At 37.2% G+C, this 13,298-nt stretch overlaps 1 protein-coding gene, 1 long non-coding RNA gene and 1 pseudogene across 2 annotated transcripts in view; all 3 read right to left on the bottom strand.

Annotated features, from left to right (window-relative positions):
• The window catches only part of LOC148355267 (adhesion G protein-coupled receptor D2), a 169,150-nt gene extending 160,006 nt beyond the window's left edge, over positions 1 to 9,144 (bottom strand). The window contains exons 1-2 of the mRNA XM_088350211.1: positions 9,126 to 9,144; positions 6,130 to 6,354 (exon numbers count right to left, since the gene is read on the bottom strand). Coding sequence (XP_088206337.1) covers positions 6,130 to 6,354; positions 9,126 to 9,144 — 244 coding nt within the window. The remainder of the gene's footprint in view (positions 1 to 6,129; positions 6,355 to 9,125) is intronic.
• On the bottom strand, positions 4,957 to 5,121 carry LOC148355269 (U2 spliceosomal RNA; annotated as a pseudogene).
• A 46-nt stretch (positions 9,145 to 9,190) lies between the features above and the next one.
• Positions 9,191 to 11,066, bottom strand: LOC148355270 (uncharacterized). Its single transcript, XR_015852227.1, has 3 exons — positions 10,922 to 11,066; positions 10,795 to 10,831; positions 9,191 to 9,221 (listed from the first exon to the last, which is right to left on the bottom strand). It is a non-coding gene; the product is annotated as an uncharacterized LOC148355270 (long non-coding RNA).
• Positions 11,067 to 13,298: the final 2,232 nt, after the last annotated feature.

Consider the following 13,298-nt stretch of genomic DNA (forward strand, 5'->3'; position numbering starts at 1 on the left):
GGGCATCATGTTGAAGCCCCCTGCACTATGTTTTTAGTGGGTCTTGAGATTATACATACATTATTTTTTTCAAATTTAAACCAATTGAGTTCAAAGTTTATTTCCTCTACTGACTTTACTTTGAAAAAATTGTGTAATGGAAGGTACAGTATTGTCTTTGTTTGGTTGAAATTGATTTACAATATTTGTATTTTTTTGTATTTTCATGACATTACTACTTTTCTATTTGACTCTTTTGACTTTGGTTCTGAAACAGTTGGTAATATAAATATTTATATTTATTTGTATACTCCTAACATTTACAATGTTGTTATCCAAAGGGACAATGAGTGCCCCATAGTGGTAGAAAATGCCATTCATTAAAAAAAACATGATTTAAATAATAAGCAAAAATACACGAACCATCATGAAAACGTGCAGTTTTTAATTACTCATAGGTTGAGAAATTAGCATTTATTTTGCATGAAATGAGTCTCAGCTAAAGGGAGCTTCCACAATTTTCCGCCATCTTGCTGCTACAGGTACCCAAAAACCTCAAAAAGGCTGGGTAAAAATAACGATAGGCATGTTTTGGACACTTTGATTCTCCATAGTTTGTATTCGTGTGCTTTTTTATGCACTCGTTTTCAGTTGCACGACACCATATTGCATCAACTAGTACTCAAATAATACACATTGCCCTTTTAATTAAAAATATATATATATACATCATTATTAAAAACTGACTCAACGGTGGAGGAGTTCAAATATTCAATGAGCAGGATATTTCGGAGGAAACAAAATAAGATCATATCGGATCAGTATCTGGTCGGTATTGATCGATACTACCCTGTATTTACTTTGGATCAGATTGAGACAAAAATCCTAGTATCGGCCACTACTACTCAACGGTGATGGGTCATTGTGATTTTATAGGAATTGGAAAATGTAAACAAAAGAAAAGATTGATAAAAAGTGGTAGTACTGTATATTTTTTCTAACTGGCATAAGAAATCATTAACAAATCAGTGTCTTCACATACATGATCCATTCTTAATAATGACTGAATACATCTTTTTAAATTAGCCTATAAATTACATTTGTACAGTGTCGAGCGAAAGCATTAGCCACCCGAGAACTTTTGTTCATATTGCTACATTACAGGCTTTAAACTTAAAACTAAAAAACTGAAAATATTAACTGAGAATTGACAACATGTGAGACACAATCGTGAAGTGGTACCAAATTATTTCAACATTTTATATTATCTTCACCAGGAAAAAATTGAAAAGCAGTGTCGCAAAAATGTTGGCCCCTCTGTTCTCTTTGCTTAGCCAAATGACTCCAAAGGTTCCCTGGTGACTTCTGAATGGTCCAATGTCGACCAAAATGACTACTGATGTGTCATTAAGTCTCAGTTTAAATGCACACTGGAGAACAGACAGCATAATGAAGACCAAAGAACACACCAGACAGGTCTCGGTTAAAGTTGTGGAAAGGTTCCAAGCAGGAATGGGAAACAAGATCTCGCAATATTTATACATCTCCTGGAACACGATGTGAGCAATAATATTATAAGGGAGAGAGCCTAGAACCACTGCAAACCTAACAAGATCTGCCCGCCCCGCTAAACCTTTCGCCCAATCAATGAGAAAACTAATCAGAGAAGCAAACAAGAACCCCATGATCACTTTGGATGATAGATCTGAGGTGAGACAATCCTTGTATAAGAAAACAATTAGTTGAAGTCTGCATAAATTTTCCCTTAATAGAGGAGTGGCAAGCAGAAAGACCTTTCCGACAGAAAACCATTTGTGTTTGCAAAAAGTCACATAAGATCAAAATTAAAATTTTGGGGCTGAATTCAAACCTAGCGTTTGGAGTAAGAGTGACACTGCACATCACCCGAAAAACACCACCTCCACTGTCAAACATGGGTGTGGCAGTATAATGTTCTGGGGTTGCTTTTGGGACAGGGGAGATTGTTTGAGTTAATGGGAAGTTGGATAAAGATAATACAGGGCGATTCTGGCAGAAAATGTGTTTGGTGTCTGCTAGAGACCTGAGAATGGGGTGCAGGTTCACCGTCCAAAAGGACAAAGACCCTAAACTTTAAGTAAAATCTACAATATAATCATTTAAAACTAATGACATAAAGGTGCTAGAATGACCAAGCAAAAATCCAGACCTTTTTGCAAGTCTCTGTAATCCTCCAGTTCGCCACTATCCAAACACCAACACACACGTACACACAAACACTCACACACGATTTACCTCATTTTGCTTGGATTGCTCAAAGGGTGGAGTCCTAAATGCATGACATAAATGCATCTCAGATTTTTGGCTGATGTGAAAGTCAAGACATGTGTTATCCAAAATTTCAAATGCTCTGTGATTGTTTCTCTTCACAGCAACCATGCCCAACCCTATTACCATTGCAGCTAAGTGCCAAACCACATGCGCGACGCGGATTCTTCCCTGCTCTTGATGAGATCTGCTTTAATCAATTGCGGCCTTTCATTTTTTTTTTCCATTCCAATTATACTTCCCCATTTACCTTTGCATTTGTGTCAGTTCCTCTGCTTTATAAGGGAGGAATGCTTTTCTATGTATAGACAGCTTCACTTGAAAATCAGCCCAGCTGTTCACGCTCCTTTTCACTGCCTTTATTTTAACTTACAGTAATCCCTTGGTTATTGCGGTTAATGAGGACCAGATATCCCCCCGCCCCCCTCGAAAAGTGAAAATCTGCAAAGTAGCGACGCCTCACCATAAAAGCAGCCAAGGGTCAAACTTATAAGTAAAAACACAAAACACAAAAACACAGTTGAATGAATGTCATTATTGTCATTATACAAAAGTACAAAGAAATTGGAGGGCTTCTCCTTTTAGTGTAGGAAAGCAATTTAGAGAGCAGCTGGCTAGCGACACTCAAGCATCAGGTATCCTCGAATTGAACCACTTCTTCGTGATGATTGAAATTGAACGGTCCGGAATGTATCAGTTTCCTTCTAGTTGTAGCTTCAGGTCATCCATTTCATGGGTAATGGATCTGGTGTTGGTGAGATACAGGCTTGGCAGGTGTAGCTTGTGGGAGTTGTTACGTAGCCTAGCCATAGCAGTAGGCTAGACATCCGTGTACAATATTCCTTTTCTCGCGCCGCCGCCTCAGTTGCTTCCCGAACCCGATAATAATCCACAGAGCACCAGCTGGTGACCACCATTTCTTTGCGCTCTTCTAATTTTTCTCATTGACCTATTTAATTGATGAATTTCTTTTCAATGTACCAAGCTGCTGAAAGCTAGCTGTCGTCATGCCTCACAGTTTGTTTTGGTTGCCACATTGACTTCAGCACTGTTTACCTGACAACATACACCAGCCTATCAAAGTCACGCACACAGGCAGTCACGGCCAACCAACACATACAAAACCAACATGCCCCCATGATAGCATTTGCTGTCTGCTGTGTGCTGTAGAACGCAATACGTGATAAGTTGATATCCATAACAAGTAAATTAAATTAAAAAGTAAAAAGTAAATTAAAAGTAAATTAAATTCAAACCAGCGATAACCGAAGTGCAAAGACATGAGGCATTACTGTATTTAGTACCTGATTCCAATGCTTCCTGAGAATGAATCAACATTGTCAAATGAGCCTCCAAAGGTATCCTACGACTGATTGATAATAAAAAATAAAAAAAACATCTGGCCCAGTACTGTCATTTGTGTTCAACCCACAGTTTATATGGCCATCAGTTAATAATATCCAGCCTCCACCAGTTTGACTCCAAGCAACACAAATATATTGCCAGGAGCCATCGGGCTGAAAACGTCTTGTAAGCGCCATGAATAGCATTCAGAGCCAACTGCACGGGCTTTCCTTGGATCAGGTTTTCACAAAGCTGGAATTCATTAATTTTTGACTGGGTGGAAGAAGACACAGTGGTAGAAATTGCAAAGCAGTTTGAGTTGATGTGCAAAAGATACAAGAAGAAGCTGAGCCCTTGGAAGAAAACGTGTTAAGGGATAGTGTATGTTATATAATACCGGCAGGTCAAACTCAGTTCGGCTCAGGGGCTGGATCCAGACTTAATGTTCTCAGGTATTCAACTTTTACTGTTTTTACTAGTCAAGTCAAGTCTTTTTTATTTGTATAGCCCTTAATCACAAAGAGTCTCAAAGGGCTTCACAGGTTATTACAGACTATTTTTTCAGGCTATTATTACACAATTCCCTGATCTGGAACCAACATGAGGGCAAGGAAAAACTCAAAAACCTCAACATGAGGAAAATGAAGAAACCTTGAGAAGGGACCGCACATGTGGCTTCCCCCTTTCAGGATTACCAGACAGCAAAGGATGTTGCAAACACAAATAATACAGAGGTACTATGCTTTATCATTTGTAGTCTGCCTTGCAAATTATATTAATGGACGATAGGGGATGTTTTTTAAAACACAACACATTACTCACTACCATTGGAAAGAAATGATTTTCATGTTTGCCATTGAATGTGGTAGCAAAGGTTTTATTTTGACAGTTGAGTAAATGCAGCTTGACATCTGAACCAACCCACCATTAACATCCCAAAAATAAACAACCTCAAGCGGGAGCTATGAATAAAATATGCTTGCCTCAATCGCCATACTGCTTTGAAATCAGTTAATTAAATTAAAATTAGCAGTGATCTGACAATAACATCAGATCAAACACTAGGCTAGGCCTAATGAAGTCACGTCAAATGAAGTCATGTTTATGTGTACTGTATAAGCCCTAAACACAAAAAGTCTTAAAGGCCTGAATAGACAATACACTGGGGGGGATTTTTTAAGGGGTATTGTTCTATTTTCTTTATTACTTATCCATTATCCGTTATCGGTCAGTTCATAATACGCTACAAAGCCAAGGTGCCGGGACACTTACTCTCAGCCAAATGGCCGAGCAAAGGTCCTAGCCTTAAAGCTTTGCTGCGATCTTTGCGAATGCACCGCTCCCGGAAGTACTGCAATACCGGGCAGATGCGTGGAGTGGACAGAGCAAGCTCTTATTCCATCTCCGGATTGCAAAAATCATAGTCGAAAACTATAAAAATGATCCCTATATTCGTTGACATTGCGAAAGATTTATTCGAAATGAAGAGAAAGACCTTTCTGACAGAAAACACTGACATCATTAACATATAATACAGGCGCTTATGATATTGTCGTAATGTTGTCATCCAACCATTATCTGCACCGCTTTTCCTCAGTAGGGTCGCGAAGGTTCACACCTAGGGACAATTTGGACCAGCCAATTAACCTGACATGCATGTTTTTGAACGTGGGAAGAAACTGGAGTGCCCGGAGGAAACCCACGCAAGCACAGGGAGAACATGCAAACTCCGCACCAGAAGGCTGGTAGCTGGATTTGATTCCATGACCTCAGATCTGTGTTTTAACCACTCAGCCGCCGTAAAGCTGTCATATTATTGCTTCATAATGCTGTCTGTTCAGGGGCATTTAAACTGAGACCTAATGACACAAAGGTGCACTCTGTTTGTCAAATTTAGTCATTTGGTTCGACATTGGACATCATTTGGAAGTCAACAGAGAACTTCTGAAGTCAGTTGGCTAAGCTGAGAGAACAGGGAGGCAATATTTTTGCAACACATACTTTTAAGTTTTTTCGTTGTAAATATAACGTAAAATGTTCCACTTTACAATTGTGTTTCACATGTTGTTAATGCTTAGGAAATAGTTTCAGTTTTTTTAGGTTTTAGTTTGAAGTCGGAAATAAGAAACATGACAAAAGGTTCTTGGGAGGAAAATTCTTTCACTGGGCACTGCAAAGAATATGTTGGTGATTTTTTTTGCTAGTCTAATTTCGGGAAGAATAACAATTGCATGAGAATTTTGAAAATTCACAGATCACGTCACTAAGCAGGAGACGTACTTGCTTCCTCGCATGTACCATTGTACACATATGTTCATAATTATAACAAACCCTGCACGTTTTACATTCTATCTAAGTTTATGATATTTTAAAAACAGTCAGAAAGACCAGGTGTGCCTGGTGTGGTTTCCAGAACACGGTTTTGCGACACGGTCTGTTGAGGTTTTATGTCTCGTGGCATCATAAATAAAGACAGCTCAGGAATAATATCAAACTTACTTTGCAGTGGAGTTGTGAATTTCTTTGCAATCCACACGGGTTCTGAGATGTTCATGGACTTTAAAAAGTTCTGTATGTCTTGCTTCTCCATTGGACTGGAGGCACTCGCTAAGGCTCCAAAGTTTTGGTAACACAGTTCGTCTGCACTGTCCCATTGCAGTTCATCCTGTATGTATTTATAGGACGTCTCCTCGTATGTAAAGGCTCCGGTTTGCAGTAGGACAACTGTGAAAATGGAAAATTTGTCCAAAAGTGCACAAAAATATTGATATGCGTGTCAACAAGTGTAAAAAAAATATATGATATAATCCCTCTGTAAGCGCGGTTCTCCAAAGGGAATTATAAAAATATTTTCAAAGAAATATATTTATTAAAATAATTTAAATTGAAAGTATGTTATCATATTAATGGGACTATAAGATTACACTAAACAGGGTCCCTTTTCAAAATCCAAGCACTTTTTAAGGATTTTCAAAACCAATTTTCACATTTCTCCAATGCCATTAAAAAAAGAAAAAAAGACATGATTGTATTCTAATAACGTTATTTGAATAATTGTCATTATCATTATTATTGTTGATCCAACCAACACGAATGTATTTAAGAAGGGTGCAAGCCAAACAAAGTCAATTCTTTTATAGCGTTATTTTTCTTCATTTAATGCGTATTCTGTAGAGTTAGATTGCTGACAAACATGGCAACAATTTTAAGCATTTACAAGCACTTCACCCAAGAGTCGAGCATTTTTATGGATTTCAAGCAATCGTGTCAAACCTGCAGTAAATAAGAGAACCCAATTTGGGTTGGGAGTTGTGGCACCCTTTGATTGGATAAATATGTCCGAAAAAGGGTCATTTTATCTTGCTATCCTGTTAAAAAACATAACATCAAAACCTGGGACATTTTGTGTCAACCCCAAATCCAATAACCAGGGTTCCTACACCATATTCATGTCCAAATTCAATCACTTTTTAAGGACTTTCAAAGTCATTTTTTTTTTTCAATTTCTCCAGTACCCTTAAAAGAAGAAATCTAGTGTGGATCATATAATTTGCAGATCTAATATATTTGCGATTTACATATGCGATTTTTATCTTGCGTGCATTTATAAAGAAATGTGAATTTCATATCTTGAGTAAATTGTGGATCTGACAAATACATGTGTGAATATTGTTGAGATAAATCCTTACCGATATGCTGTGTATGTTGGGTAATATGTAACATACATTTTCAGTTAGAGGAAGTTCTTACCGTTACAATGTATCAATGGGAAATGCATCATTAATTATTATGGCTCATCATATTAATAATAATATTACATTTTATTTCAAACAACACGAAAACAAGAATAAATCAAGTCAGCAATTAATACAAAATAAAAACGTAGAGTTAACATAGGGGGACAGTATGTGAGGCAGTTATTTATGATTAGGCAAGTCTGAAGAGGTGGGTTTTGAGTTCCAGAGCAATAAATGTCCATAATTGATACGTAGTCCTTGCACTAATACACATTTCATAAGTGTTGAATCTTATTTTGAATTTTAATTTTCGTTGTGCAGGACACACTGTATAAACCTGTTCTGGTGTGCTTAAAATTCAGGCCAGTCTTCAATTAGTACCTTGTTTATATTTTAGCCTATTAATCCTGATATTCTTTTCATCTTATTTTCCTCTTTTTAAGTCCTTATTACGTGTTCATCCTGGTGTGCCGTTACCATACCTGTCAAGCTCCAGGGCTCCATGCCCTTACAAAATGTTGTATTTTCCCTTACAAAATACAAAATAATCTTACACCATAATTTTTTTTAACGTGTTTATTTATGTAGTTTAACATGTTATATTGTACATATGTTTCGTTATATCATATATATTGTTAATTAACATTTTGTTGTGAGATACTGAGTTGCTCGACATGAATGAGGTTTATTATAAAAAAAGTTCAAAAGTTAAATAGCTTGGACGTTCACCGTAGAAGGAAAAAACTACATGCAAATATAATTAAGAAGAATAATACATTTTCTTATTCAAATTATGAATTCATTTTCTGCATTAAATTATTGTAGGTAATATACTGATTAAAGGGATACCTGTCTTTTTTTATTTTCTCCTTTTATACTTCCTTTTTTTCTTAACTTCTTTATACAACATAATGATTCGTAATATAATCATCAAAGCGAGTGAGCCGTTTGAGAGCCGGCTCTCTTCAATGAGTTGAGCCGAAAAAGCCGGTTCTCTTAAAAGAGACGGACTACTTTTCACTACATAACTACCACATGAAATCCGAGGCTGCAGACGCATGCGCACAGTAAGATCAAACCGCTCGCTTCGTTTGCAACGGAAAAAAACTATCCCGAGATAGAGGCTACCGCGGCGAACTCGTTTGACTTCATTGATTTGCTGTTTCGTCATAGTCGATGTATACCGGATGGTACCCATCATTGACAAATTTGCATTTTTCCGTACAGATTTTCTTGTACATCATACACGTCTTAAAATGCATAATAAACATACTTTGTACGGCAAAAACATACAGGTTGACAGGTATAGAATAGAATATACCTTTATTGTCATTGTTACAAAATGGGTTAACATATTGTGACAACGAAATTGGGCATGACACTCCAGTTTTACACATTCACAGTGAGGTATGAGTAAGATAAAGGAACAGAGAAGATAAGGTTATAAAACAAGGGGGATAAGGCTATAGTTATAATTTACATGGTATTTACACCAGAAATGTCGGCATGTGGGATGTTACATATATGCGTTACTAATTATGTCACAAAGAATGTCACTACATTGTTATCAATGATAAAGACCTATCTAATTCAAATTAATTTTTTAAATACAGGTTTATTTTGCTGTTTAAAATAAATGTGTATTTAAAGTACAATATACAAAACACATTTTACTGTTAGAAGATGCAAACGGTAAAATGATTAAATACACTGGAAAATATTGGTAAAGAATATGCAATAAACAAAGCAATGACTAACAGACAGCTAGCTTTAGCATTGTTGCTAATGTTCGAAGTAGACAAGTAGTGATTTAAAAAGCCACTCACCTGAGAGAACAATAAGACAACAACACACCTAAGGGAAAAGGTAATTGGTTATTGTATTTGTTAAATCATTTTAAACATGTCTAGTTTTACATTTAATATGTAATCAAATGAACTCACAACACATGAATGCTAAGGATTGATCCAAATGTCATTATTATAGATACTAAACATGTACTTGGATCGGATCTATATTATTGTGCTGGGATCAACATTTCACTCCTCCACCAAAATGCGCAGCCATTCTCTCCCTCTCTCACCCAGCGCCCTTGGCTAGTCTTTATGCCTGACAGGCACACTTTTTGCACCTCTCCCACCCTGGCCTGCTGCTGTATCATGCCTGCCCGGTAAAAAAGCTGGCCAAATGATTTTTCTACCCTACCAGAAGCTAAATATGAGAGACAAACAGGAAGTGCAGCGCAGTGTGGAAGTAAACGCATGAAAAAGTTGACCCTGCAGAGAGCTGCAACCAGATATGTAAACAGGTTACTGTTCCTGAACAAAAACCTTCAAATCTGTTGTTAGTATGGCAACAGAGTAAAGGAGAGACAATTGACAACTTTATTTGCATTACTGACTAGCTTTTAAATCAGTTTTAAGTGCTTTAAACTGGTTATGTAGTTATTCTTTTTATTTTAGATGTGAATACATTATATAAGAAATGAATACTTTATTTTCCTTTTTTTTTTGAATATTTAGCCAACTTGAGTGTAACCCTTATTTCGTTGTAGCAACACAATGATAATAAAGGTGATTCTGATTCTCTGAATATTTTCTAAATATCTCATCTCATCTCATCTCATTAGCCATACCGCTTATCCTCATTAGGGTCGCGGGGGGGCTGGAGCCCATCCCAGCCATCTCCAGGCAGTGGGCAGGGGACACCCTGAACTGGTTGCCAGCCAATTGCAGGGCACACAGGGACAGACAACTCATTCGCTCATTCACACCTATGGACAATTTGGACCGGCCAATTCACATGAAATGCATGTTTTTGGAACGTGGGAGGAAACCGGAGTGCCCGGAGGAAACCCACGCAAGCACGGGGAGAACATACAAACTCCGCACAGGAAGTCTGGAGCTGGATTTGAACCCACGACAGGTTCCCATGACATGAACTGTGCCGCACAAGCGCTAACCACTGCGCTGCCGTGCTGCCTTATTTTCTAAATATCATGAAATGGAATATATTTTAGCTGTCTTGTTGACATTGTTATACAGTATTTGTATTTTTGTTCCATCGCTGCTTTCTTGGTTTTGTTCTAAAACTGTTGTCGAAATATTTCAATTTATTTTTTGATACTGTTTAAGTTTGCAATGTAGTTAAATGATAAGAATGAAACATTTAAGTGCTTAAATTGTGTGTGCTGTTTATTGCAATTATTAACTAACTCAAGAGAAAAGGTTTCAGTTAATTAAGTATCTTGACATTTCCAAGCAAAAGGTATTGGATCGGTATCCAAACTACCATGTATTTACTTGGATCGGATCGATAGCAATTTTTCCAGTATCGCCCACCCATACTAAAACATTTGAACCTACCCAGGAGGAGTATTTTTGTTCACTTTCAACAGACTATGATGGAAAATATATAGAATACTTACGAGGAGTCTTAAATGAGGGAACATTAACCTGCGCATCCTGAAAAGTCAAATTTCCAATCAGATTTATTTTTTTTAAGTTGATTTTGTTAAATGTTTCATCTTGAATGTAATAAAAATAGTATCTTACCTTAATGATACTCTTGGAAGCATTCAGCACAGCTCATTTTAATTATCCACCAGGAGTCGGTTTTAGCACATAGAGCACACTACTATGTTTTTCCCACTCGCTGTATCAATGGAATGAACCCGAAAGTATACTTTTTTAGGCAAGTGAGAAAAAAGGGGGGAAGTGTGCTGAGCAGTGGGTGTAACGAACAGATGACGGCGCCCCAAAGTTGTGTTCAATGAGCCTCTGAGGTCCTCCAACTTCTCCTCGGGAAGCTGGCTTGAGGAACGCTGGATTACGTCATCCAAGAAACATTTATCATTTTTACAGCGTTGTTTTTTGGCTCCATAACTCAATTGTAAGGAAATGCATCCTTGTCAAGAACTTTTGCACCAAGTAGTAGAGTAAAGGTGGGCCATACTGGGAATTTTTTATTGATCCAAATATATAAAGCACTGATTTTCAACCACTGTGAATTTTTTATTGATCCAAATATATAAAGCACTGATTTTCAACCACTGTGCCGCGACACACTAGTGTGCCGTGAGAGATCGTCAGATGTGCCTTGAAAAATTATCCAATGTCATTTTTTAAAATTTTATAAAACATTTATGAATCATAGTCTGCAAATATTATGTCAATGTCAAGTGTCTGTGCTGTAAAAAACTGGCGGTATTATAAATTACATTGTAATTAAACATACTGTTCAGTGTCATTTTATAACATTTTAGGTTAGTGGTGTGCCGCACATTTTTTCTAATGTAAAAAAGGTTGAAAAACACTGATATAAAGGATAGTATCGATTGATACCGATACTTTTTGATTGGAGACTTTAAGATCACTCAAACAACGCGAAATAGCGAGGGCTCTCTGTATTTCATCTTAAAAATGTTTGGCCCAAAAAAAAATAAAAACCTTATAGAGAACTTGTGGTTTTTGGTCACTTTGACTCGCCATAGTTTGTAGTCTTCCTTGTGCTTTTTAGCAATCGTTTGTAGTTGCATGACATAATTCAGCAGATATTAATGGTCAAATAATAGACACGTTCAAAACACTTCACGTCAGTAGCTTTGTCTTTAATGTAATAAAATCCACATTTCATAATTCTCCACAGTATCTGTATGGCCATGCTCAATATTTCTAAACAAACCCTAACAGTCTTTTTTCTGCGGTGTGAAGTCAAAATAATCCAAAATGTATTTATAAAGCAAAAAATTGCCACAAAAAGTGCTGCGTAAAACATTCTGTGTGATACAAGACAATAAAATCCTCGCCTCTTTAAGAAACATGTAATACAGACACACACAATGGTTAAAATACGATAAAAAATAAATAAATACGTAGGTAATAGAAATAAAATATGATTATGGCAAGGTACAGACCAACCATGTGTGGAAAGGAGGCGTCGTTTCGCACTTACAGCGAATTCTCTTCATGTACTCAGAGTTTGAACAACCCTCCGTTATTTTTTTGGGCATCATTTTTCCAAAGGAAAGGCCTGCCACCCGCTAAAAAACGTTCCGTGACCCATTTTGGGTCTCAACCCACCAGTTGGGAACCACTGAAGTAGGATACATGTTCAATTGTTTTCATTATTTTGAAACTGGATGCGAATTAAGATTCTGGAAAATATGTACAGTGAAGAAAATAAGTATTTGAACACCCTGCTATCATGCTATTTCTCCTACTTAGAAAACATGGAGGGATCTGAGATTTTCATCGTATGTGCATGTTCACTGTGAGAGAGATAAACTAACAAGAAAAATCCAGAAATCACAATGCATGATTTTTGAACAATTAGTGTGAGACAGCTGCAAATGAGTATTTGAACACCTGTGTATCACCTAGAATTCTGACTGACCCTGAAAGACTTGTTTGTCCGCCCATTAAAAGTCCAACTGCACTCCATGTATCATCCTAAATCAGATGCACCATTTTGAGGTCGTTAGCTGCACCTGTCCACCCCATACAATCAGTAAGACTTTAATTTGTAACATGGCGAAAACCAAAGAGCTTTCCAAAGACACCAGACACAAAATTTGTACACCTTCATAAGGCTGGAAAGGGCTATGGAGCAATTGCCAAGCAGCTTGGTGAAAAAAGGTCCACTGTTAGAGTAATCATTAGAAAATGGAAGAAGCTAAACATGATGATCAATCTCAATCGGGGTGGAGCCCCATGCAAGAATTTACCTCGTGGGGTCTCAATGATTCTAAAAAGGTGAGGAATCAGCCCGGCACTACACAACGGTAATTGGTCAATGACCTGAAATAACAGGCACCACCGTTTCCAAGGTTACTGTGGGTAATACACTATGTCTTAGTGACTAAAACGTCATGATTTTAAATCATGCATAGCACCAAAGGTTCCCCTGCCTAAACCAGCACGTCAAGGCCTG

The sequence above is a fragment of the Urocampus carinirostris genome, chromosome 12 (genome assembly GCF_059441175.1).
Source record: "Urocampus carinirostris isolate Australia breed hairy pipefish chromosome 12, RoL_Ucar_1.0, whole genome shotgun sequence".
In the NCBI taxonomy this organism is placed as follows: Eukaryota; Metazoa; Chordata; class Actinopteri; order Syngnathiformes; family Syngnathidae; genus Urocampus; species Urocampus carinirostris.